Source organism: Parus major, chromosome 1, assembly GCF_001522545.3.
Source record: "Parus major isolate Abel chromosome 1, Parus_major1.1, whole genome shotgun sequence".
In the NCBI taxonomy this organism is placed as follows: domain Eukaryota; kingdom Metazoa; phylum Chordata; class Aves; order Passeriformes; family Paridae; genus Parus; species Parus major.
Genome location: NC_031768.1, coordinates 103,636,932 through 103,660,288, shown reverse-complemented (window position 1 = coordinate 103,660,288; position 23,357 = coordinate 103,636,932). Strand labels below are relative to the sequence as shown.

The 23,357-nt window shown below is 38.1% G+C and overlaps 1 protein-coding gene and 1 long non-coding RNA gene across 3 annotated transcripts; one reads left to right on the top strand and one right to left on the bottom strand.

Moving 5' to 3' along the window:
• Nucleotides 1-212: 212 nt before the first annotated feature.
• LIPI (lipase I) lies at nt 213-16,337 on the bottom strand. The gene is made up of 10 exons (XM_015624228.2): nt 15,973-16,337; nt 12,460-12,836; nt 10,792-10,900; nt 10,042-10,143; nt 8,927-9,016; nt 7,701-7,868; nt 6,201-6,293; nt 4,540-4,651; nt 4,012-4,185; nt 213-1,025 (listed from the first exon to the last, which is right to left on the bottom strand). The coding sequence occupies exons 1-10, from the start codon at nt 16,019-16,021 to the stop codon at nt 938-940; spliced, it is 1,362 nt and encodes a 453-aa protein (XP_015479714.1). The 5' UTR covers nt 16,022-16,337; the 3' UTR covers nt 213-937.
• Nucleotides 16,338-20,487: 4,150 nt separating this feature from the next.
• On the top strand, nt 20,488-22,713 carry LOC107204898. 2 transcript variants are annotated; one of them, XR_004499674.1, is made up of 2 exons: nt 20,488-21,040; nt 21,345-22,713. It is a non-coding gene; the product is annotated as an uncharacterized LOC107204898 (long non-coding RNA). The 2 variants fall into 2 exon arrangements; XR_001521797.2 differs by having other exon boundaries at nt 21,315-22,713.
• The last annotated feature ends 644 nt before the right edge of the window (nt 22,714-23,357 follow it).

The following is a 23,357-nucleotide window of genomic DNA, read 5'->3' as shown; positions in this document are numbered from 1 at the left end:
ATAAAACAGCCTAACAGAAGAAAAATACACCCATCTGTCCTCCATTCAGTTCCATCAGGAAAGGCAGTCTGGGACAAGAAAGCATTTCTTTCTCAGCTGGAGGAGGTAATCTTTTTGTACCATTTATTCCTGCTCACATACCAATAGGTGGAAAGCTGTAATCAGTCTCAACCCGAGCAGCAGCCCTAATTCCAAGAGGCCCAAACAGAAAAAAAATGAAAATAATATATTTATTTCAGTTCTAAGTTATTCTCCTCAGAATAAACATTAGATTACTTTATATCTGAAACAACACTACCCTGTCCATAGCATTTATAAAAAAAAATCTGAATGCCTGCAATAGTATTCATGTACAATGAGCATAAAGACAACAGGTTTAAACTGTGAAATTTACAAATGTGCTCACAAATATTAATGTTCCACTTCTCATACTGAGACATTGTATAAAGAGAAAATGTGGATTCATTTATTCAATAAACACAGCACAGAAAAACTGTTGTGTATTAAATCCGTAGATCACATGTTCAGTATATTAAATTCACTTAGTAGACAGATCATTATGTTTCCATGTAAAAGCCATTACAAATAATAAATATTTAAATATATGTATGACAAATAATGTGCCAGAATTATGCAGATAATTCATATTTAATTCAGTAGTTGCTTCATTGCTAACAAATAGTAATGAACAGACCACTGCATGTTCTCCACCATGATACATCTACTTTACTCAAATAATTTTCCAAGCACATACATGTCTGAACTTTTCAATTAATTTCAGCCTAAGGCACTCAGAGCAAGTAACGCATATTATCAGGTAGACTCTTGAAAAATAAATCTAGCTTATCTCATTTCCTTTCTCATTGCAGTCTTTATCCTGAGGAAGCATCAAAATGTCACTGCTCTGAGAGAAATTAGGTTAGTTGTAGCTCTCTTTTCATGGACCTCTCTCAGAGCAAGGGATAGGTTTGAAGGTCATTTCAGTATTCTCCATCAGTACAAAATCGTATCTGCACAGCTGTGGCCTACAAAAGCAGAAAAAGAAAAAAAAACACCACAGAAAAAGGTAACTTTAACAGAAAAATATTCCAGTGTTTGAACTATTAAACCTCCAGTATTTACCTGCTCTCAAAGACAGCACTCAGGACAAGTGTCTCCTTGTCTGAGTTTATACCCTGTTTCATGCATTCCTAGAGAGGCTTTGACAAACTGAAAAACAACCAAACTGGATGTTGCAAAGAAGGGTATCACACTGGTCTGAGGTACAAAGATGCAGCATTTCATCCATTACAGCTATTAATCTGCATTCAAATGAACTCTTTAGCAGCATGACCTGAAATCCACACAATTCCTGTTAACACAGGACCTGAATAATTTCTTTGGAGTTCCCTAGGTAGGAAAATTTCGCTGCTTTTATTTCAGGAGAATAAAGAACCACATCACAATATTTTCTCTTTTACTTGCAATGACAGCATGTGTAAGAAATTTTAATGCAGGAGAGCAATTTGTCTTCTAAAGACCTAGAAAACTCACAGCAGACTAATACTATGTGAACACATAAAGAGGTCACAAAGAGAGCCACATACACGTGAAAAACGTGCTTTTTGAGGTTGATATAAGTGCTCTGCCTTTTAGGGCAGAGGCAGGTCACAGTCCTGCTCTTCATGCACTACTGGAATGTTTGTGGAGAGCTGGTTTAAACAGGAAAATGACAGACACACCCTCTAATGGCATTTCCTTAGCATACAAGCTATGAGATTTGACTTATTTAAAATTATCTTCTCTATTGCTCTGAACTCATAGATGTGGCTACACCACTCAATTCAACTCGTCCTGGGATGTAGAATACAGTGAAAGAGCAAAAGGAGAGAAAAGTGGACCAGGCATTTCCATTGTTACCCATTCTTTTGTGATTTCCAACCAGTTAAGGCTCCACCTGTCTGTATGTAAAAGGACAGTCAAATTTTTACTTTAGAATATGACAACTTTTAAGGTCTCCACAAATTAATGAGAGTAATTTTATGACTAAAAAGATCAAGATGAATTCTGGTGTTCTGTACAGTGCAAAGCATAGAATTTCATCCAGTCCTTCATCAACAATTAATTTTGATTTGAATTTAATGTTTCATTATTATAGTATTTTTGCAGTATTATTTATATCTAACCAGAGGGGACAAAATACCTAGCCAAATCATAATTCTGAATTCTAGAAACAAAAGCTTATGTTTTCCAACATATTTTATCTCATTTGAAGTGCAATTCAAATTCATCTCAGCTTGTGATTACTGAGTAACAGGAATGCCTCATAGGAGAGTAGCCCTGAGCAGGGAGCAGGTTCACCAATAAGGAGCAAAACACAAAAAATATTTTTGTTAGGTGAGGTTTCCCTCAACATAAATGGCTTTTCTGCTGTCTACTAAAAAACATGGATACTAAAAAAGCATGCCACACTTGTTAAGAAGAGGTATTTGCAAGGCCTTCTTTATATTGTGTCTGTTCTTGTTCTGGTCAAAAAAACCCAGAGGCATCTGGGCTAAGTATCTTCACCTTCCCCTTTAACTGAGTTTGAATTCACTGACAGGTTCATAAGCTTTTTGGGATAACTGGCACCTGGACATGCACAAGTTAGCAAAGCTTTCTGTCTAATGGGTGAGCAGAAATGATTTATCTCAGGGATCAGAAGAAGAGTATGAAAATTATGTGTACCTTTCAGCAGTCCCATATTCACACACCATCTGTGTGAATAGTGGACCAGCCCAGCAGATAATTGATTGTGATACTCCCCAAACTCTCCCAGTTTGTCATTAACCCAGACCTGGGGAGACTGAGACTCCTATTGTCTTTTATCCCTGCATCTGTCCCCTGGTTTTCATCTACTACTTTGTTGTGAATAATTGAAATATTTTTAATGTAGTTTCTAGTTGATCGTCCTGTATTCAAGTAATTGTTGTAATTATATGAAAAATAAGGTAAATATAGGTAGTTATAATTCCAATGGGCAATTAGGTAATTATACCAACCAATAGTGCTGTAACATCTGCATTTAAATTGCCTTCACATGCTGATTCAATACAGTATTTTTCACTGTTCTCTAGAAGTATCTAAAGTGCCTCTACAGCTGCAATCTGATGAGGCTCCACATGAAGGACTTTAGTGGATCCTATATTAAAGCATATCCAGGGCATCTTACATTTAAACTAACAAGAGCCAGACTAACAGGAATGAAAACTGAAACCCTACGAGGGCTCTTCACTGAAAATCTTTCTTGTTTGCTTGCTAGATCATTATCTGAGACAGTCCCAAGTGCTGATAGGCTTACACAAAATATATCTTCTGATTTATCACTTTTGGACTGAGAAAAAATTGGAATATGATTTAGAACTTTTCACCCTCTCTCATCACCAAATGCTTTCAAATAAAATCATGCCATTTTCACCTGAGAGCTTGAGACTTATGGCTTTCAATAAGTTAATAAAGTCAAATGTATGTACATTCTGAGGTACTATTTTTGATTACTGAGTGCTATGTTTCTTCCTAAGTCTCTCCCATCCATCTCCTCATCTTTCTTGGTAAATCTAAAATAGTAGATTAATTTAAGAAAGTTTCATAATTTTTGCAAAGTGTCACACCCAATTCCTACTAGGCTATTATCATACACCACATAAGAAACCCTCAAATGTTACATCTCAAGTTAATAAAATATACTGACTTAAGACTTATTAAGTATTGTAACATTATTCTCACTCATTACTCATTTGATATTACTTATTTGATAAGCATTTTTTAGGTTTTTTATTTTAAATTCTGACTTTCTTGGATCTGATGATCAAAATGTTAATGTACACAGCAGCTCTTCCACATGACAAATTTGATCATCAGGAGAATGAGAAAAATATTCATACACATAGGAATATGCAATTTAAAAAAAAATTAATGCATGGAAATACAGGTTATTGAGAAAACATCCTGAGCACCTTAGTTGATACCCAGTGATACATGAAAAACACTCACCTTTTTGGATTATTGAGAGATTTCAGCTTCATCTGAAGAATCCTAAGTTTGTGTTTTGGGCCTATTAAAGTCTTTGTAGAAAAGGTCAAGGAAATTTTTGCAATTTTTTCAATGTCTCGGTGAAATCCAATCAGTATTTTGACTCTTTTATATTGCTGAAATGTTGACGCTTCACTGAAGAAAAATATTTAGTCAGACTTTTGTTAGCTGAACAATATTCATTATTGCTAAGCATTATTATTGAACTGGGAAATCTTGTGAGATGTATCAAGTTTGAGCATTCAGAAGAAGGACAGATAGAACAGGATTGAAATCAATTCCAAGCACGGACCTGGGAAAGCATTATTTCAGTGTGAGAGCATTGCCCCCAACACCGAGCCACATCCAGGAAATGGTGCCATGGCCAAGCCTTAACAAACTCAGGATACTTTTTCAACTTACAAGTTAACAAGTTAAAAGGTTTAGAAAACTCATAAAATTAGTCCTATAAAGTGAAAAAGAAAGATTTAAAGAGAAAGAACAACGTACCTATTCATCTGTGACTCTACTGTGTTTCCAGCATAGTCTATTATTTTAACTTTAATGAAACCTCTCCTAATGCTTTTGTTCCAGGTAGTAATGTCCAGTAAGTAGTTATACACTGCAGGAAGAAATGGGAAATCATGAGAGTCAAAGAATGACCTCAACAGAAAACAGTTGGCATTACACCCTGTTAAATGTATTCACTGGTAGATGGTGGGAATGGTGATTCTACTTTTCTGTTACCAGTTCAAAGGAGAATAAAAAGCTGACCTGCTGCTGACCTGCCTCGTGCCCTCAGAAACCCTGACCTGGCCTTCTGTAGCCATTACCTCTATTGGAACCACACACCTTTATTGCTTCCAGTTAGAACACCAAATAAAGCTTCCTTTATTTTTTACACGTTGCTTATTCTCTCCTAAAAGACCAGGCCTCATATGAGGCTTTGTCTTGTTCAAGTTCCAAATTTCCCTTCTTTTTAAGACCTCTTGTTCATTTCTGTTTCCTCAGCTTTCCAACTATCTAATAATTAAGGCTTATTTAATAAATACACTTTTTTTCCAACTGATTTGTTTTGCTTCCTAACTTTGCATGCTTTTTTTCTTCATGATTTTACATATTTTCCTTTAAATTTATACTGTCATTACAATATTTCTTATTCTTCTCCATGTGCCTGCTGCTGTCTTGGACAATATTTCTCTCCCTCTTTTATCCCTTCTACCACCACCAGAAAGGGGTAGGGGAGAACAGTAGTAAAAGGTTTGGGTTGAGCTGAAAGACACTGAGGAGTTATTTTATATAAATTTTATGTAAAAAAAATTATGCCAAATCCATCACTTCATTCACCTCTCCTCAATCCTTTGGAAGATACAATGATGTCAGAAAACATGACTAGGACCATGTGTCCCTGGTCACAAAACTTGCCAAGATGATGGACAAGACTGGGAAAACCTAATTTCACATGAATTCCCCACAAGCTTACCCCCATACCCTAAATGAAAGAACCTTAACTAATTAGAAGTGTGTGTTGCACTTGTTCAGGGTCCTAAAGTCTTTTAATACAAACAGAAACTGGATGAGAATCTAGGATGGACCTACATGGGTAGGAAGATATCTCAACTGTTGCAGCTGAAGCCCACGCCATGAGAGCTCATTGCCACAGACTATAACTCTGAAGCAGTCAGAGGAGTTTTCTCTTCACTGTTTTACTCCTGGGGAGATGGGGAGTAGCTTTAGTTGACTGTAGGGTGATCTCCTCCTGGGGTGGAACACAGAAGTCTTTTTTGTCCCCCACCCAGGGCAGCCTCGCTTCCCTTTCCTGCTCTCTGCAAATGGCAGCATCAACCCATCTAAGCAGGTTCATCAATCCAGCTTTTGCCCTCCCACCTGATTCTCTTTTCTGGCCTCCTTCTTCCTCTTGGCAATCCATCCCATTACTCTTAAAGTTACATTTCTTTCCCAGTTCACACAGTATTACTTTTTCTTCTGCCACCATCATTCTTCTTCTTCCTCCAGTCTGTGGACTGACCCTTAGTTCATGTTTTTACATCATTTTACACAGTGGCTAACACTAACTTGCTACTTTTAACATCTTTTCACTCCAGATCAGCTAAAAAATAAGAGTCATAAATTTTTGTAAACAGGTTTTATGTATGTATTTAGTCACTCACTGCAGAATGGGTCTTGGTCTGAGGTATCAAAGTAAGCTTCTGTTGGTGAGCTATATGGTATCAGCAGTTTTTTCCACCTATCAGCATGATAACCTGAAACCCAAAGTTTAAATATTTCATTTCAGACATTTAGCAGAATTGTGATACACATATGTTTACACAAAAGAATTTTACACAGTGACAAATTTGGCTTTAATTTTCTTAAATATTCTTTGAGAAAGAAAACTGACTAGAAAAAGGAAGGAATCCCCTGAGTAGAACAGACTGTAGTATGAAAGTATTAAATTCCTCTAATATATTGGTATCACTAAAATTGCCATAATGTAATAGTTACCTCTTTAGTCTAGATACTAGCTCCAAAAAGTAGTGCTCACAAAATCCTGCATAGGTAATAAAAACAAACCCAAAAATACAGCCCACATATTTGCAGAGAGCACTTACAGAATTGTTTTCCTTTCTTTCTTTTGAATAATTAAGTATTTTTAAATTCTTTAGCCTATTTGTAGATATTGTTTAATAAAATATAGGACACTCAGCAAACCCCCTCAGCTCATGGATTTAATGTAGAAAGCAATTAATACAATTCCATGATATTGTCTTTGGGGCTTGATAACAGTCCTTGTTTCTAGAATGGATGATCCTGTTCTCTCCCTGTCAATCTCTACCTAGACTGGAAAAGGAGGGCTAATTCCAGGCTGCAGAGCTGCCACTGCAAAGCAGGAAGCAGGAAAGGCTGCAGCAGAAGGATGCTGCTTCTCCACTCAGTTCCCAGACTCAGCAGCTGACTGGGGAAATATTTCTCCACCTCTACCTTGGGCATTCTGTCCTAGTGCATCAGGCATGGCTAATAACCATGCTGGGGAAGCCCTGGAGTCTTTCTGTCCTACTATAAAAGCTCATTATGGTTGGTTTTTTTTTTCTAAAATAACACACAGATCTATCTACACTTTTTCTACTACCTGGATCAAACTAATATAGCATGCACATCCCAGCATAAGGGTGCAAAAAAGGACAAGATGCAAATTGAAAGTTAACTTCTAATTACGTATTTTTAAAATTCCACTTTTAAGAAAACCCTGCCAACTAGGAAATGCTCAAACTATTGTAGCTCTTTTCAAACCACATCCAGATGCTCTCTAAAAGCAACAAGCCCCCAAAACAATTCAAATCCCCTCCAAATAAAAGCTTGATTCCAAAGGAAGAGTGAAAGAAACCATAAAGTTGCTTTAAATATTATTACTCTTAAATAAAAACCACAGGTCCTCTAAGGCTCATAAGACACTCTTAAAGCCTGAAGTGATAAACTAAGCTCAAGAAGTTTCTCTCTAAAAAGGGGAAATAATCCATTCCAGACTGGAAAGCATAAAAACCAAAGAGTAGGAACATTCAGCACCTGTGCCTAACAGAGATAACTATAAAGCAGACAAACCCGTTAACTTCAAACTACTTTAACATCCCTGGAAATCTCACCCAGCCCAGAACAGATATGGTAAGACTTACCCAATACTGGGCAGGACATTGGCTGGAAAGCATCACAATCAACACATTTTCCTCTCTTGTAATCCAAATAAGAGTCACAAGGATATGTTATTATATTGCACTTGTTTTTCAAAGATGATAAGAAAAGGAAGACAGATCTCTGATGGTCACATTTAAAATACTGAAATCCTTCAGGGAAGAAAAAAATATAAAAAGAATATTTAATAATTTTTATTAATGAATAAAAGATGTTATGTAAGTAGAATCATAGAATGGTTTGGGTTGGAAGGGACCTTAAATATCATCTTGTTCCGACCCCTCTGCCTTGGGCAGGGACATCTTCCACTAGACCAGGTTGCTCAGAGCTACATCCAACCTGGCCTTGAACACTCACAGGGTTCATCCTGCGGTACATCCAAAACTTCTCCATGAAACCAGTGCCAGTGCTTTACCATTCTCTGAGAGACAGTTTTGCCCAAAAAAATTTCAGTGAGGAACATTTCAGAGATTCTTCTGTCTAGTTTGCTAGGAAAATAAATTCCTTCCTTTCCTGACAAAGCAAACTTTGGGAACTGTAGAGAAGCTGGTGCTGGCTTAAGGGATCCTCCCATATTCACAGACACACAGGTGGAAGCTTTATGCCTTTGCAGCAGCTCTAACTGGCAGCAGTACTGTTCAGATTAGTAATGGGAAACACTGACAGAAACAAGCATATCCAAAAGAGTAAACAAGAATAATTGCAGCAACATTGCCTAACACTCATGCAAGTTGAAATAAGCAAAATTCTGCATCAAAGTATCATTTCATAAAACTATTTTCATCCTAGAGCTTAAAAGACTTATCCAACACCAAAACCTCGTTCATCATTGCCAGCCAGGAGGAACCTAAAACTCAGTGGAGATGTGGAAGCCTTGCTTTCCATGTCCTAGGCAAGGGATCCTGCCAAAACCACTGGGACACAAATGGGGTCCCCCGTGCCTGGACCATAAAACCATGGAAAAATAATGATCACTATATTCAGGTTGTATATATGATACAATAACATAATTACACCATGCCAGTATTAATGATATGATGGGATATGTATGTTATAGCAAGATTATTTTGCTGCATAGGGATGGAAATGAAAGAATGCAGTCTCAGGTCCCATATCACTGACTAAGTGCAATGTACGTTTGATTTGATTTAACCTTTATTAATTTGACCTCAAACTTTTCTTCCCATTAAATAAACAAATTTTTACTTACCACTGAAAAATGTTTTTGGACAACCAGGCTGATCCATTCCTCCATTTGGATAGAAATCAATAGTTCCTAAAGGCTTCTTGAAACCTAGTACTAAAGTAAAAACATCATGAATGAAAAAAAAGCATAAACAGAATCAGGATGGCAATTATTTATCACTCCAAAAATCATGGAGGTCTTAAAGAAAATTTTTGCAATTATACCATTCTTTTTGTACTGTAAATCAGTCATACTATGAAAAAAGTCAAGGGGTTTTTTCTCTTTAAGAAAATTATATATATGTAAAATGCTGTATAAAAATGTATATAAAATTGTATAAGGTTCCTACTGCTGCAAAAGGGAAAGAACAGAAACAGCCGTAACTGAGATATTATTTACATAAAATAATGTATTAACTTCATGCTCTCTCCAGCAATCAAAATTCTTTCCCCATGCAATTTTCATTAGAGTAAAATTTTCCACTTTTTGCAGGACATTGGATTCTGAAATACACTAACATTAGCAGTAAATCAAAATATAAAAATCTATATCTGTCCTATAAAAATAAGCAAAATTCCATGAGTAAGAGTTAATTCAATCTGACATACCTTCCTTTTTCCACACATTATCTTTATTCCCATTATGGGAACATTACAAAAATTGGTATTTTACAGCCTCACATATAAATTTGTAAAGGAAAATGCTTAAATTTTAATATTATTAAAAAAACTGATATGAAGCTACACAAATAATGAGACAACTGTGGTATTAAAGGTTTACTTACGGTTGTGAGGAGAAAATGAAAAGAAAGATTAAAGCATAGATGAAGGAGAATTTATAATGTTCTTCTTTTTAGCCTTACAGTGACATGGTTGAGTATTTTAAGCAGTGTCTCTGTGGTGTACTAAGTTGATGCAGCAGAGCCTGACTGTCTCTGACTGTCAGAAGGGATTAATTGGTGATAACCATGTGCTTACAACCTGTGTTCATACACACCCACACAGCAGAAGAACATTCGTGGTAACACACAATATTCTCCTGCAGTACTATTTGGATCTTACTGAAACAGCTTATCCCTTCTCTTCTGCTTTCCTGCCTTTCCTCAAGCTGAAATAAGCAAACCAAGGCTATGTAATTACCATCAATATCTGAATGGATTACATCCACAAACTGTGCATCAGTAGGATCCAGTCTGCGCTCTGGTGGTTCTCGAGTGAATGAAGGGCCTGCTGGATCCAGACCTGAATAAAAACAACATTTGCATCATAAACCCTGGGCTTCTTCTACAGATATATAAAAGACCAACATCTGAGTATTATTCAGCAATGATTCTTCATTTTCTTGGTATAAAAATTTTTAAAAAGCATATTTTTTCTCTTCAATTTGCTAAGAAAAACAAAGATTCCTACCACAAGACTGATCAACCCATATCTGTGAATTTCTCTCTTTCCATAATTAGATGTGTCCATCTCCCATTTATTCAGATGAATATAAGCCAACAGCAATGGTGATCAAATCAGGAAAATTTGTTTTGTCCTTTTCCCCAGCAAATACTGTACCTATTATACACTTCATAAAACCAAAATGCACAATATAACTCACCTCCAGAGCACAATTAGTCAGACACTCAGGTAGCATATCATTTAATTTAAGTGGCATTTAGATATCGCATTCAATTTTTATTTGAGAGACTAGAGCAACCAGGTTGGGAAATGCAATCTATACTTTATGTCCTGAAGGCAGACTTGCCCAATTTCCTGAACTGCTGTCAGGGTTATATTTTTCCTCATGTGTACCATTAAATATTCAGCTCTCATTTGTTGATATCTCAGTGCTCTGACAACAATACAAGGTACAATAGAATATGTGCACTGGGATCAAAGCCTTACCTGTGATTCTGCCAAGTTTGCCATTATACTTCTGGCCAACAAAACCAGCTACATGAGCACCAAGACTAACTCCAATCATATGTATAGAGTCGAGAGAAGCTCCACCCACCTGTTGGGGGAAAACACAAAAAAAGCCAATCACACACAGAATTAACAGAACAAAAATCAGTAGGCTGATTTAGTTTTCACTTTTTTTGTCACTACTTCAAATTATATTTCTAACTTTATAGCTCTAAAGAAAAAAAGGCTATTAGGAAGTTCCTTTCAGTTTGCAATTCTATATTAGTTAAAGTGTAGAAATTATGAAATTCTTTACCTAGAAAAATGTAAAAAGGATTTCTCCTGAAATGTGACATTAGTTAGAAGGGGAGCAGGGAAGGGAACAGGAAGACATTTATCAGACACAATAAAGTTGAACCAATAGTATGAATGAGGAAAAAAAAATCTTGCCCTGCTTTATCCTTCCAATAAAATAAATTCAAAACATAATACCATTAACAAATACTTACATCACACAACTGCTGAATAATAATGTCAAATGCACACCTTAAAATGTCTGTTCTACAAAGCAGGCATTATTCAAAAAATCCAAATAAAAGCCTACTGAAGGGCTCTAAAACAGCATCAGCTGACCTAGTTGGAATCCCTGCAAAATGATGGAGTGACACACAGGATCTGAAATATTAATATGTCTCAAAATGAATTAACAAGGGCCTCACAACAGCTTGTAAGTGTGGAAGCAATAGCCATGGGACCCTACAAACCCTCCTCCCACCGCTTTCAGGACTCACATACACTATCACTGTTTGCCAGGCAGATCTGTAAATAGCAATTAACTTGGAGACTTTTCTTATTGTCCTATTTAATATTTTTTATTCCATAACAATAAATCTACTGGCACAATTGCAAATTGCTATCACTGTATCTAGTTCCAGAGGACAGGCTTTCTGATAGGCTTTCTCTCCTTTCACCTCAGCCTTTCTCAAAATGTTGAATGTTTTTCTCAAATTCCACATGATTTTTTTTTTTTACTAAATAGCATTCAACATTTCTGAGAATGGCTGAGAAATAAGCAGTGAGAAAAGATGAAAATTCAAGTGACAAATCAGACAATGGCATATTTAATATCATGACATGTCTTGTTCATTTGATCAAGCAATAAATCTAAAGCCTAGTTAAGACCACTGGCATCAATTATGGTTTCAGCAACTGCCTCTAGAGACAAGAAGTTTATACCATTTTGGAATTAATATTTATATTTCTCCCAGTGGTTTATTTCTAATTTAAAACCTTTATTTATAGTAGATTAATAGTAAAAAAAAAGAGTAGTGCAATGCCTTTGTAAAATGTTTACACTGCATATTCTTTGAACATCTCTCCCTGCACTTCCCCACTGCTGAATTCACTCTTTCCAGAAGACCTAAAACTTCCATCTGGTTCAAGAAATCAGATGCACTTTCAGGCACATTTCAGTGAAAGGGAAATAAGAACTCAGGTGAAGTTAAATATATGCAATAATAACTGCATGTAAAGTTAGTAATACCTCTATAAAAAAATGTGATTTGATATTTTTCAATGGACTTCTCAATAGATATATTTTAAATATCCATTCCCACTCAAACCACTCTCTTTACACTTACTCAGAACAAATGCAACGCTCTACCTTACCAGCATCTGGTCAACATAACTCTTCAGTATTTCTGCAACTTTTCTGCAGTTTTCCACAGCAGTTATGTAATTCACAGTGGTAGCACCACGATTCCAATCAACTATAATGAGATTAATATCCTCTGAAGACAGTAAAAGCTTCTTCATGTCGCCCAGCCACGCCGGAGGAGATCCAGTTGGCCTGAAGCCATGGATAACAAAGACAATTTTCTTGGTTGTATTCAGGTATTCTGATGTAGTAACATTGTGTTCAATGAGTCTCTCAGAACAATCTGGATTTTCCCTTGTGTATAGAAGTAGCTGAACATGGAGTTCTGTTCCAGACAAAGCATTGCCTATGTTAAGGTCTGTAAATTCGGGACATTTTTGTTCCTCATCTGAAAAAGATGAAAGTGTTAAGACAAACATTTGATGAGTTTGGCTACCTGAAATACATGAAATGCCACCTCCTCACTTTTCTCTCCATATCTCTTTCTGCTGAAAGTGGAGAACTTCCATTTTCTTTACTTCTGACCTTTAGAAAGAGGTGTCAAAACATGCACTGAGCAAGGAACCACAGTTTAACCTCAGACTCTGCAGATACCACTGTGCTCCTTCAAACCCTTCAAATGTGAAATTATTCTATTTTTTCCTGAACAGTGTATTTTCTCCTTATAAGTACTAATTAGTAGTCAGTGTTGATAAGAGCCTTTACTTCACTATCAAAGCAGGTTCTTAGAATTTTTCAGAACAAATGTGTTCTGTATAAACAGGAAGGCTGTTGTGGTTGTTTCTTCCTCTTTGGGCCAGAGTGGTTGTGCTGCCAATCCTTAGACCTTATTTATTTGATCTAGAAATAGGAAATAGCTGCCTATTTACAACAGGAATGGTCTAGAACCCCTTCCTGGCTTTGGGTCACTATAACAGCATTATTACCAAGAAACAAAGGCAGAAGAATCAAAGAATCTTGCTCTGAGTTTGAAAAAATAAGAATTAAGGTCAGTGTACATAATGCCACAAGACAAAAAGATTTAGAATTTCTGTCTGTACTTGGACAGTTAGGGTGTACCAGGTTAAGCTGGTCAACAAGAGGATGGAGATTTTCAAGATTCTAAAAAGACTGAATTTCTCCCCTGTCTGGTTATCAACATCCAACACACTTTAAAGATATCTTTAGGCTGCTGAGGTCACATTGTGTGGATAAAGCACTTCAGAACTCTGGGCAGAACACCAACACCTGTCACAGATCCTCTGTATGGCCTCTTCACCTTTGCTGTGGTATTAGCCATGGTTTTTGGCCCATTTATTGACTTCTAGTTACATTACTTTACACAAGACTTCTGTCTCTCTGGTGCTTGATGGCACCTGTCTCAACTCTTCTGCCATTAGAATCTTTTCAAAACAAGTCACTTTCAAGAAAGCAAGTGACAAAAGAAAGAGTGTCTTCTTAGTTCCTTAAAAATAATATAAAAAAATAACCTGAATTTCTCAGATTTTTCGAGTCATAAGAGAAAGAATTCCAGCCCTTCTCTTTTTCCCAGAGAACAGCTCACAGGCAGAACCAAATCCATCACATCTAAGATGGACAGCAAGCCTGCACCCCTTCTTAAAGCTGCAAAAAGAAAGTGTGGGTGGCTTACAAGGTGTCTGAAATATGTGTTTAATATTACAGGTCAGGTTAAGCAAAGCTAAATGATGTGAATTATGGCAGTCAAGGTGCAGTAAAGGTTCAGTAAAGGCACTAAAGACAATACTTCATAATTTAGGGAACTAGACCAATCACTTCTAATGCCAAATATGTATCTACAAAGACTAGACAGGTCACCTCTGGGCTGGACATCACACAAAAATAATGGATATAATCCAAACAAGAGCAGGCTTGAAGTTACACAGTGTTAAAAATAACCTGAAACCACTGCAAATCAACCAAAAAAAAAAAAAAAGACAAAAGTTTCATGCCTATCATCATGTTATGACAGTAACTACAATTATTACATGGAGAAAAAGAGAGAATTATATTTAAAAATAAACACCATTGTTTTCCTCATTTGAACATGTAAGAATATAAGTAACTTCTACTGAGATTACTAGACAGTTTATTAACTAACAAGTGATACAGGAAGACAACTCATTTCATTGTTTGGACTTTTGCAAGGAGTTTTGAAACTGAGAACTGTTCAGCAGAAGTGGACTTGAATTTAATAAAAATAATAATCAAGAACCTGGTAAAATGTCATGCATGTGACATGATTCTGAGATGTTAACAATATGTTTCACATTTGATTTTTGTTTTTTATATATTTATATATGATGATAAAACTAGAATGTAAATTACATTACACTAACTTCATCTGCAGTGAACTAACACTGTACACTAACATCATCTAAAGTGAAAATGAAAACCTGTCATTTCATTACAGTCTCAAAGGTACAACATGAAACTCTCACTTTGCCTAATGTGGTCTTTAAATCCGAGCTTAATCACTGATCTTTAAAATTCACTCCTTCATATCTAAAATATAGAAGATTCATGCTAAGACATTGTTCTGTATCCTTTTAAATATTTCGATCTTTTTTTAATAATTTGATTGGTAGAAATAAAAATTACTTCTAAAACCAGTGGAAAGACAGTGAGATTAACCAGACATAGTCTGTTCCATGGGAGTGAGAAATAGATCACAAGGAAATTATTTTCACTGCCAAACCTATTTACTAGCTGGCAAATGACAAAGGGAAGCAACTTGTTTACTCTTGGCTGTGAAATGACAGAAGTTATTCTTTCAAAAGTAAATAGAGAATAAAACTGAAATGATGATGCTTTTACTGTGGAATTAGATCAGTTCTACAAACAGGTTTATAGATTTAATACTTTGAATTGTTTAGCAAGGCGTCACTGGGGGAAGTTTTTCAAACTCCTGTTTCTCATTGAATACTGGAAGCAATAACCAGCTGCCCTTTGTGCACTCTTGTTGGAATACTGACTCTTTTCTGTACAATCAAAACATACATGTAGGCATTGAGCTGTTACACACACAGTTTAATCAAGTTAATGTATAATTTTAACTTTCTTGTGCACGTTTGTAAGCATTATAATTTTCTTGGGTGGTTGAAAAGGGGAAGATCTTAAGTGAACAGTCTTTTTTTGTAACTAAATTTTATTATTTAAAATGTAACACATAACTTGAAAATCTAAGCACCTATCAAATCAGCAACAACCAATGAACTCGCATGAGTATATTAAGATTATTTCATGATTACGTCTACTTTGTACAAAGTGCACATACCTGAGCAGGTCTCTGGGCAAAGTACAGCCAGAGATAAAGTATCAGGCTAGGTTCTATTTACTTTAAAATGAAAACTTATGTCTCAGTTTCAAAGTTACTGAACTTTTTTTTACTAATCATCTGCTCAATTAGGCATAATTCATAAGATTTTATCTTAACCTTTCAGCCAATTTAAATGATGGAATATTCATTTTTTAAATGTTTGATTAAAGCCAAGATTCTACATCACGAGTAAGCTGATGGTTCTTACCTGATTTCACCCAGTATATCAAACAGATGAAGAAACACAATTTCAGCATGTGGAAGAGGAGAAAAAGTGATGTGTAATATCCACAGAAAAGTGGCAAATTGAGTGTTTCCTTATGCTAGATGTCTAACACAACTGAATGACACCAATGAAGTGAGTGAGTAGGAAGCAGAAAGTAAAGCTGTAGTCAATCTTCTGCAATTTATGACTCCTCCTATTGAGTGACTTCAGTAGATAGGGTGGTTTCTGGGCTTTGAGGGTTGGGACTGGTTTTTAATCTATTTCTCTCGCTCTCTTTCAGCAGATTTACATGTAAGCAAGTGATGTCATATATTACTGACAACTCCTGCATGAGTGTAATTTAGGAAGTGGGGTAACTAGTGGTGCACCCCATTAAAGATCCACAGTGTGGGGGTCTTTAAGTGCTTCACTGAACTGCAATTAGGGGCACTGAGATGGGCAAAAGGAGTTTAGAACAAAAAGTCATTCTGCTGACAGAAGGATCTTCCTGTAAGAATTTGAAAATAATTCTGACAACTCTATCTCCAGAGATCATTTTCCTGTAAAACTATCATCTGAGCTTTTCCAAAGATTCATTCTCTAATCTAAATTCTGAGAGGGTCTGCAAAAGCCTCTCTGGCAGAGAGATGGAGCTTAGAGTCCCACAAACCTCACCCAGATACTGATTTGCTTGTGTGTGTTTTTTAGCTTCATTCCCTCTGTATTCCAGCTGAAAAACAAATGAATAAATATTTATTTTTATGAAGTTCATTTATTTACAAATCACTTCACTGGGTAAATACAGGAGTGCAGACTACAGGTTTTAAGTTTTTGGTGAGGCAAAGAGGCAGATAAACACTGCATTATTCATGTGTGAAGCATGGTTGCTCAGTTTGCCTGTATCTGTGTCCCAATTATTTCCAGTGCAAGAGAAAGAAAACCATACCATAACCATTCAAATATGATGCAAATGAAGTGTAGGAATGTTTTTTGCATAGTGTGTCCTTTACAGTGCTTCTAAACATAAAGTCTAGGTTTCCTTTGTTTCCATCCACTACAGTTAAGGGGGTGAGTGTTTACATGTTTCATGACTTAATTTTGAGTGATCAGTGTCTTCAGCTTTCTGAATCTGAGCAGCACATCAAAGCTATGCTGCACAAGTTTTTGCAGCAGACAGCCTTTAGGAGGTGTCATCAAAGGTGTCTTTTTCACTTTGAATGCAGTGACAAGGAGAAAAAGATGCTATATATCTGCTGGTATGAAAATCAACTCAGCTCAACAAATGACTTTTAATTAATTTTTGCTTCCATTTCTCAAATATGTCACTTTGTTTGGAGCAAAGTTCACCATGGCAGCTCTTGAATTCCTTTGCACTTCTCTGTTATCTCAAATCTTTAACACTTTGCCCAACTACTATTATAAAGCCAAAGCTTTACTGACATCATGTATTGCTTAGAACAAACAATGGCAGTGTCAGCCTGGCTCTTCCCTCTCCCTATTTTTAATCTAAATTATTGTTATTACTCAGTGCACCCAAGAAATCTCCAGTCAGGGAGCCTCAGCATGCACTTTTGTATACAGTACCCATTCAGTTACAAGTTAAAGCAAGGAGAGATCAACACCACTAAAACCAAAGAGCAGCCCCAGTAAAACATTTACTGGGCTTATCCAAGAGCCAATCACCTGATCTTAGAAAAATATCTTAGATATGGTCTTTTAAATGTACCTAATACCACTAGCTGTGAATAAACTGCTAACATTTGTTCTTTTACATAGAAACAGGGAAAAGAGTGGACATTTTAAGTTTCTCTTGAACTGAAAACTGAAACAACTCCAGCTCACAGTAATGTTGATATAACCCCCATGAGATAGTTTCAAAGCCCTCTGAAACTAGTGTTGGGAAAGGACTCCCATACCAAATCAATGCCCAGAAAGTTTTGTGGTATTAATCAGGATGTTGAACTGGGGTGAACTCACGTCTCTGTCATGTGACATGGGAACTGTGTTCAACAACAGCAGCACTTGTGCTTCTGAGAAATTCAGAAATTCCAACTCCTCTTACTGGTCATACTGTAGGTTCTGCTGACAGCTCTCTGCCAGATAAATGCTTCATGGTGGCTCAGAGTTTCAGGTACACTCTCACAAACGTCAAAATTCAGCTATTTCCCATCCCACTTTGCTACATTGTTGTTATGCCCACTCATTATCCCTCAAGCTTTTCAAACAAGGATGCACTCCCTCCTCACATTGAAACTCAGAGTTATCTGCTTCAAAAGTGCCTTATGTAAACCAATGGAAGATGCTGGCACTGCCTCTTCAGGACTTTGTCCCCCACAATTCTCAGGACTGTCAGAGAATAAACCACCTGCTGAATAAACCCCAATAATTTTAGGGGACCCCACAGACTACCAGCTACTAAAAAACTCTCAACACTGGCTAAGTATTCAAGCTGAAAAAAATATATAAAAATTTAATTGTACTACAGTACAAGATTGCTATGGTTTATCAATAAAAGAATGGCACTATTACAATTAAATTTATCCCCAGAAGTTTTTGATAAAATAGCATCTAAAAACATTGCAGTGTGGTTTTTCAAGATTAAGATCAAATTCTTACACAAGCCTTGATATGCTGGACTGTGGTCACATGCAAATAGTATTTCCCCTTCTAATCCCCTCTCTGCCCCCAGGGATCCTGTGTTGGGAAATCCAATTCTCAGAACTCTCATTTCTCTTACAGCTCAAGTCACATCTACAGAAAAATTCTTCTCTAACCGCTAAGCTTAAGAGCACTGCTCCCTTCCAGGCAAAAGGAAATCCCACCAGGCTTTTGCAATGCAGTATGTTTAACTATGAAAATAAGCTGTCTAAAGATTGCCAACAAAAAAACTGTGACTTGTTGGAAGAAATTTAAGACTTACTATCTTCTACACTGATATTTGCAATTCCTGTAAATTGATAATCCTTTCCTAAATAGGCTTGACAAGTTGGTAACTAATCCTCCATTAGAAAATATGGGCACTGAAGCAATGCACACTATTTATGCTTCAGAAAATAAATTCTTTAATGATTATTTTTCACATTGCTGTCATCAGGATGACTTCTGAAAATGCACTCCTTTGTAAAATAACACTTTAAAGTATACTTGGAATGCTGAATATGTGTACACAATTAAAACCTGTTTGTAGCAACCAGGCAGCTGTGCGTTATAAGGCAGGTGTAACTCCAGCTTTAAAGATGGCAATCATACTCCAGTAGTTTGTTGGTTTTTTTTTTTTGAGAAGTGAACATCCAATATTGTTTATGTGTATTTTTTCAGTAACTATCACCATGCTTTACCATGCTGATGAGGGAAGCATTTCTTAGTGATGAGTGCAGTTTCTTAGCTCGATTTTCACATAACTATGTAGTTTCCCAGAAGTTATTCACTGCTCATTTGCAGTTTTACTCAGAGGAGAAGGAAATACTCTATGGCACACACAGTTCTTCCCAGGGCCTTGTTCCTGTACCATGCATGGTTCCACTGCAAAGCTTGCCATCATCAACCTTCTCCTCCTGTCAGCAGGGGAAACCCAGGAAAGAAAAACTGAATTAAATGCCTTAAAACATTGAAGTGTCATGCAACCACCATGGCATTGGCCACAGCTGGACCTGTGCCCACTGTGCCACTCTTTGCTCTGTCCCCCTCCCTGCCTCCTCCAGCACACCCACAGACCGTGTATCCCCTTCACGTCATTCTTTTCTGTTTCTTTTCCTAACTATACTAGATGTTAGAATAAGGTAGATCAGCTTTATTTTCAAAATTTCAGTGTTATTTTATAGCTTGTCAGTCTTTTAATTTTTTAAGCCATTATGTATGCAAAATTAAACTCTTCAGAACTTTCACAGTGTTAACAACTCAAGTTTCTATTTCTCTGCAAGTACCATTTTTTAGCACAACAACATACAGTAAAGAGTCCATCAGGTCAACGAATTCCTTACCAGGAGATGCCTCCACCAGTGCCTTCAAATTTATAGTTTTGTCTTTACCAGAACCAAGATGCAAATGTTAAGATTGTACAGAGCACTCCTGAACTGGCCCTGCCACATTCAAGTGAATGTGAAGGATACCAGGTGCAAGAAAGGCCCTCTGAAGGGATGATAAAATGGCAGAGTTGTGACAATGACACACAGAGTACCAAAAATAACAATAGGAGACAAAGAGAGTGTGGCCAGGACCACAGGAAACCAAGAAAAAGCCATGTTAATACTGGATAACTGGATTAATTTGTTGTTGGTGGTGGTTTTGGTATTTTGGTTTGTTTGTTTGTTTGTTTTGGAGGGGGTGTAGGAGTTTTGTTTGTTTGTTGCAGGTTTTTTGTTGGTTTTGGGTTTTTTTGGGAGGGGTTCTGTTTTTATGTGAGAGAAATTTTCATATCTTTGAACTGCGTCAAAAAAGGAATGTTCAAGACTGATACTATTTTTAAGATGTGTTATGCATACAATAGCTACAACACCACAGAATCAGATTACACTGAATTGAAAGAGGATGATAGAGTCCAACTCCTTGTTTTGCACAGGACCATCCCTTAGAGTCACACCCTGTGCCTGACAGCACTGTCCAAACACTTCTTGAAGTCAGTCAGCCTTAGCGCTGTGCCCACTTCCCTGTGAGCCTGTTCCAGTGCTCAAACAGCCCCTGCGGGAAGAACCTTTGCCTGATATCCAGCCTAAACCTCTCCTGGCTCAGCCTCGGGCCGTTCCCTCGCCTCCTGTCCCCGGTTCCCTCACGAGGTGCTGGGGCTGGCGAGCAGCGGGGCCCGGCAGGAGCGGCCCGGCGAGGCTGAGGCGGCAACACCGCCCTCCCCCTTCCCTCCCCCGGCGGGCGCTGCCGGAGCCACGGCCGCCTCCGAGGGCCGTGGCGGGGACGCCATGAACTGCTGGGACCCGGCCCAGAGGTGACGGGGCCGGGGAGAAGGGAGAAGGAGGGAGGGGGACTCTCGGTGGAGCTCCGGGCGGCTGCGGGACCCCGAACGGTGCCCTCTTCCTCCCCTGGCCCCTGAAACCCGCCGGCACTCCGGGTTGGATGCCAGGTAGTCTTTCCTCTGAAAGCACAGCTGATGTGGCCTGGGATATATCCTTTGCATGGATAAGGAGGGAATTATTTCAGGCCGCAGACAGGAGCAGGGTTTAAGCAGAGAACGAGCACGACCATGGGTGTCCCTCCACAGCCAAGCGCGCCGTGCTGTGAGGGCGCGTAGGTGCAGGAGCGGGTGTGTTTGCCAGGGAAGGGGGACAGACATCTTTATCGCCTGTTTGCAGTCATATGTCGCATTATCGTGTAACCATTCGTCATTTTACTGAAAGCACAACAAAAATTATTGTGGAAAACTGCAGAGGAGCGCCGGTTGTGTCGGTGGGTGTTTCACGGCACCTGCTGGAAAAGGCTGCAACTGCGTCCTTGGGCCGGGATTAATACAAGAAGGAGTGACCGAGGGACAGACTTTACTCCTTGGGTGTGCTGCAGTCCCTCCTGGGCGTGGATACACACACATTCCTCGGGCACTGCGGGAGAGTGCGTGTTTGTTTGCCTCTCTTGTTCTTATCTCCAATGCCTTATGAAACTGGCAGCAGTGCACAAGCCTCGTACACCTTTATGTGCATATAGCGCATGTTAGTGGTGTTTTATTTCTTAGGGGGTCCTGAAAGGGCTCTGCTGTTCTTTAAGTATTAGCTGTTGATAACTTCCAATAGCTATACTATCAAATAAGAGAAAAAAATAAAATAAACCCTGCAGGATTTTAACTGACAAAGATTTAATGAAGCCAGTTAAGTTGTTCTATTCATTTATGAGGCTGTAGATCTCTCTCCTTCTTCAAACCTTGTGTTGGAGTTTATTGGTGGGAGAAGGTGACAGGAAAAAAAAAACAACAAAACAAACAGGTTGTGTAGGTATAGGCCTTTTGATAGCTCAGAATTAAATATCTTCTGAAACTATATGTTTAATAGAGAAGAAAACAAAAAATCCAACAAGAACATTGTTCTTTCAAGCATCATTGATGCTTTTTCCTTTGTTTGTTTTTAAACAGAAGCACAACATTGAAGAGGATACTTCTTTCTTCAGTAAATTACATATTCCTGGTTTAGCAGGTGAAAGTTTATTAAACTGGTTGTTGCTGTTCATTGATGCTCACAGAATTGTAGACTGTGCTGTGCACTTAGATTCCACAGTGTTATTCTGACTTGAGCTGGACCTTGAGAGTGCTGTTAGCTTTTTGCACAAAAACCAAAGTTTGCAACTTTTGAGATCACATTCAACTAGTTGGTGGAGTACTGTTTATACATAGTAACAGTAATTTTCTACATTATCTAATGGCATTATTTAACAATGGCAATATAACAACTTTTTAGATCTCCAGGAACAAATATTCTGTGGTGCATGTATTTTCTCGATAGCAAATTTCATGCTCATTTTCCTTCCTCTTTTATGGTAGACCACGAAGTTGTTATTGTCACTCACCTGCTCACATACACCAGGAACTTCCTCTGCTTCTTGAGAAATTTTCCACCAAAAAATAGGAACTGAAAGTACAATTCTATCAAGTCTTGCAACTTCCTTTCACTTAATATATTCAATGTTATTTCAAGTAATTTTGTATATTATGTTTTGTGACCATTACTGATTTTTAACATTTCTTTTTCTTTGAAAAATTATTTGGGTCAGATGATATACACACTTCAAAAATTTCAAATGGGAAAAAAAACATGTGAAAAGTGTTAGAACTGTTTCTTGCGTTACTGTTCGTATCTCAACCAGAGATCTTTGCCTTTTGTGCCTCCAGTTCTCCTCTCCATCCTGCCACTGAGGGAAGGGGGAGAGGAAAGCAGGGGAAGGAGAGAATGGGCATGGTTTGGAGGGTCTCTTTTGGGGCACTGAACAGGGGAGTACCATTCCTAAACCACCCAGTGCTCTAATCCTCCATACCCCCAGTGCTCCCAGTGCCCCCCTTGTCCTGGGACCCACAGTGTCCACTGGTTCTGGCTCCCAGTCCTCCCAGTGCTTCTGGCTCCCCATTCTTCTCATGCCCAGTGTTTCCAGTACCCCGAGTTCTCAGTGCCCAGTGACAGGAGCTCAGCTCCAGCATCAGGACCAAAGCTGCTGGTACTACACACCAGTCTTGGGACCCCAGCCACACCATTGGCCCCAGGCCCCCTTGTGCAGCCCAGGACTACCTCCCAGCCCCAGCCTGGCCCCATCTCCATTGCCAGCCCCACTGAGCTGGTAACCAGAGCTCCGATAGCAGCTGCAGCTGAGGTGACACCATCAATAATTGAGTGGCAGCAGGGCTCCACACAGGACTGCCTGCCTCTGCCTGCCTGGAGTGTGGGGACAGGTAGGTGCTACCCCCA

Coding starts and splice junctions, on each gene's coding strand:
- LIPI (XM_015624228.2), bottom strand. CDS start 16,021: ATGCTGAAATTGTGTTTCTTCATCTGTTTGATATACTGGGTGAAATCA. Junction 10,144..10,791: donor CAAACTTGGCAGAATCACAG/GTAAGGCTTTGA, acceptor GTTTTTATTCAG/GTCTGGATCCAGCAGGCCCT. Junction 4,186..4,539: donor GTAGAGTCACAGATGAATAG/GTACGTTGTTCT, acceptor ATTTTTCTTCAG/TGAAGCGTCAACATTTCAGC.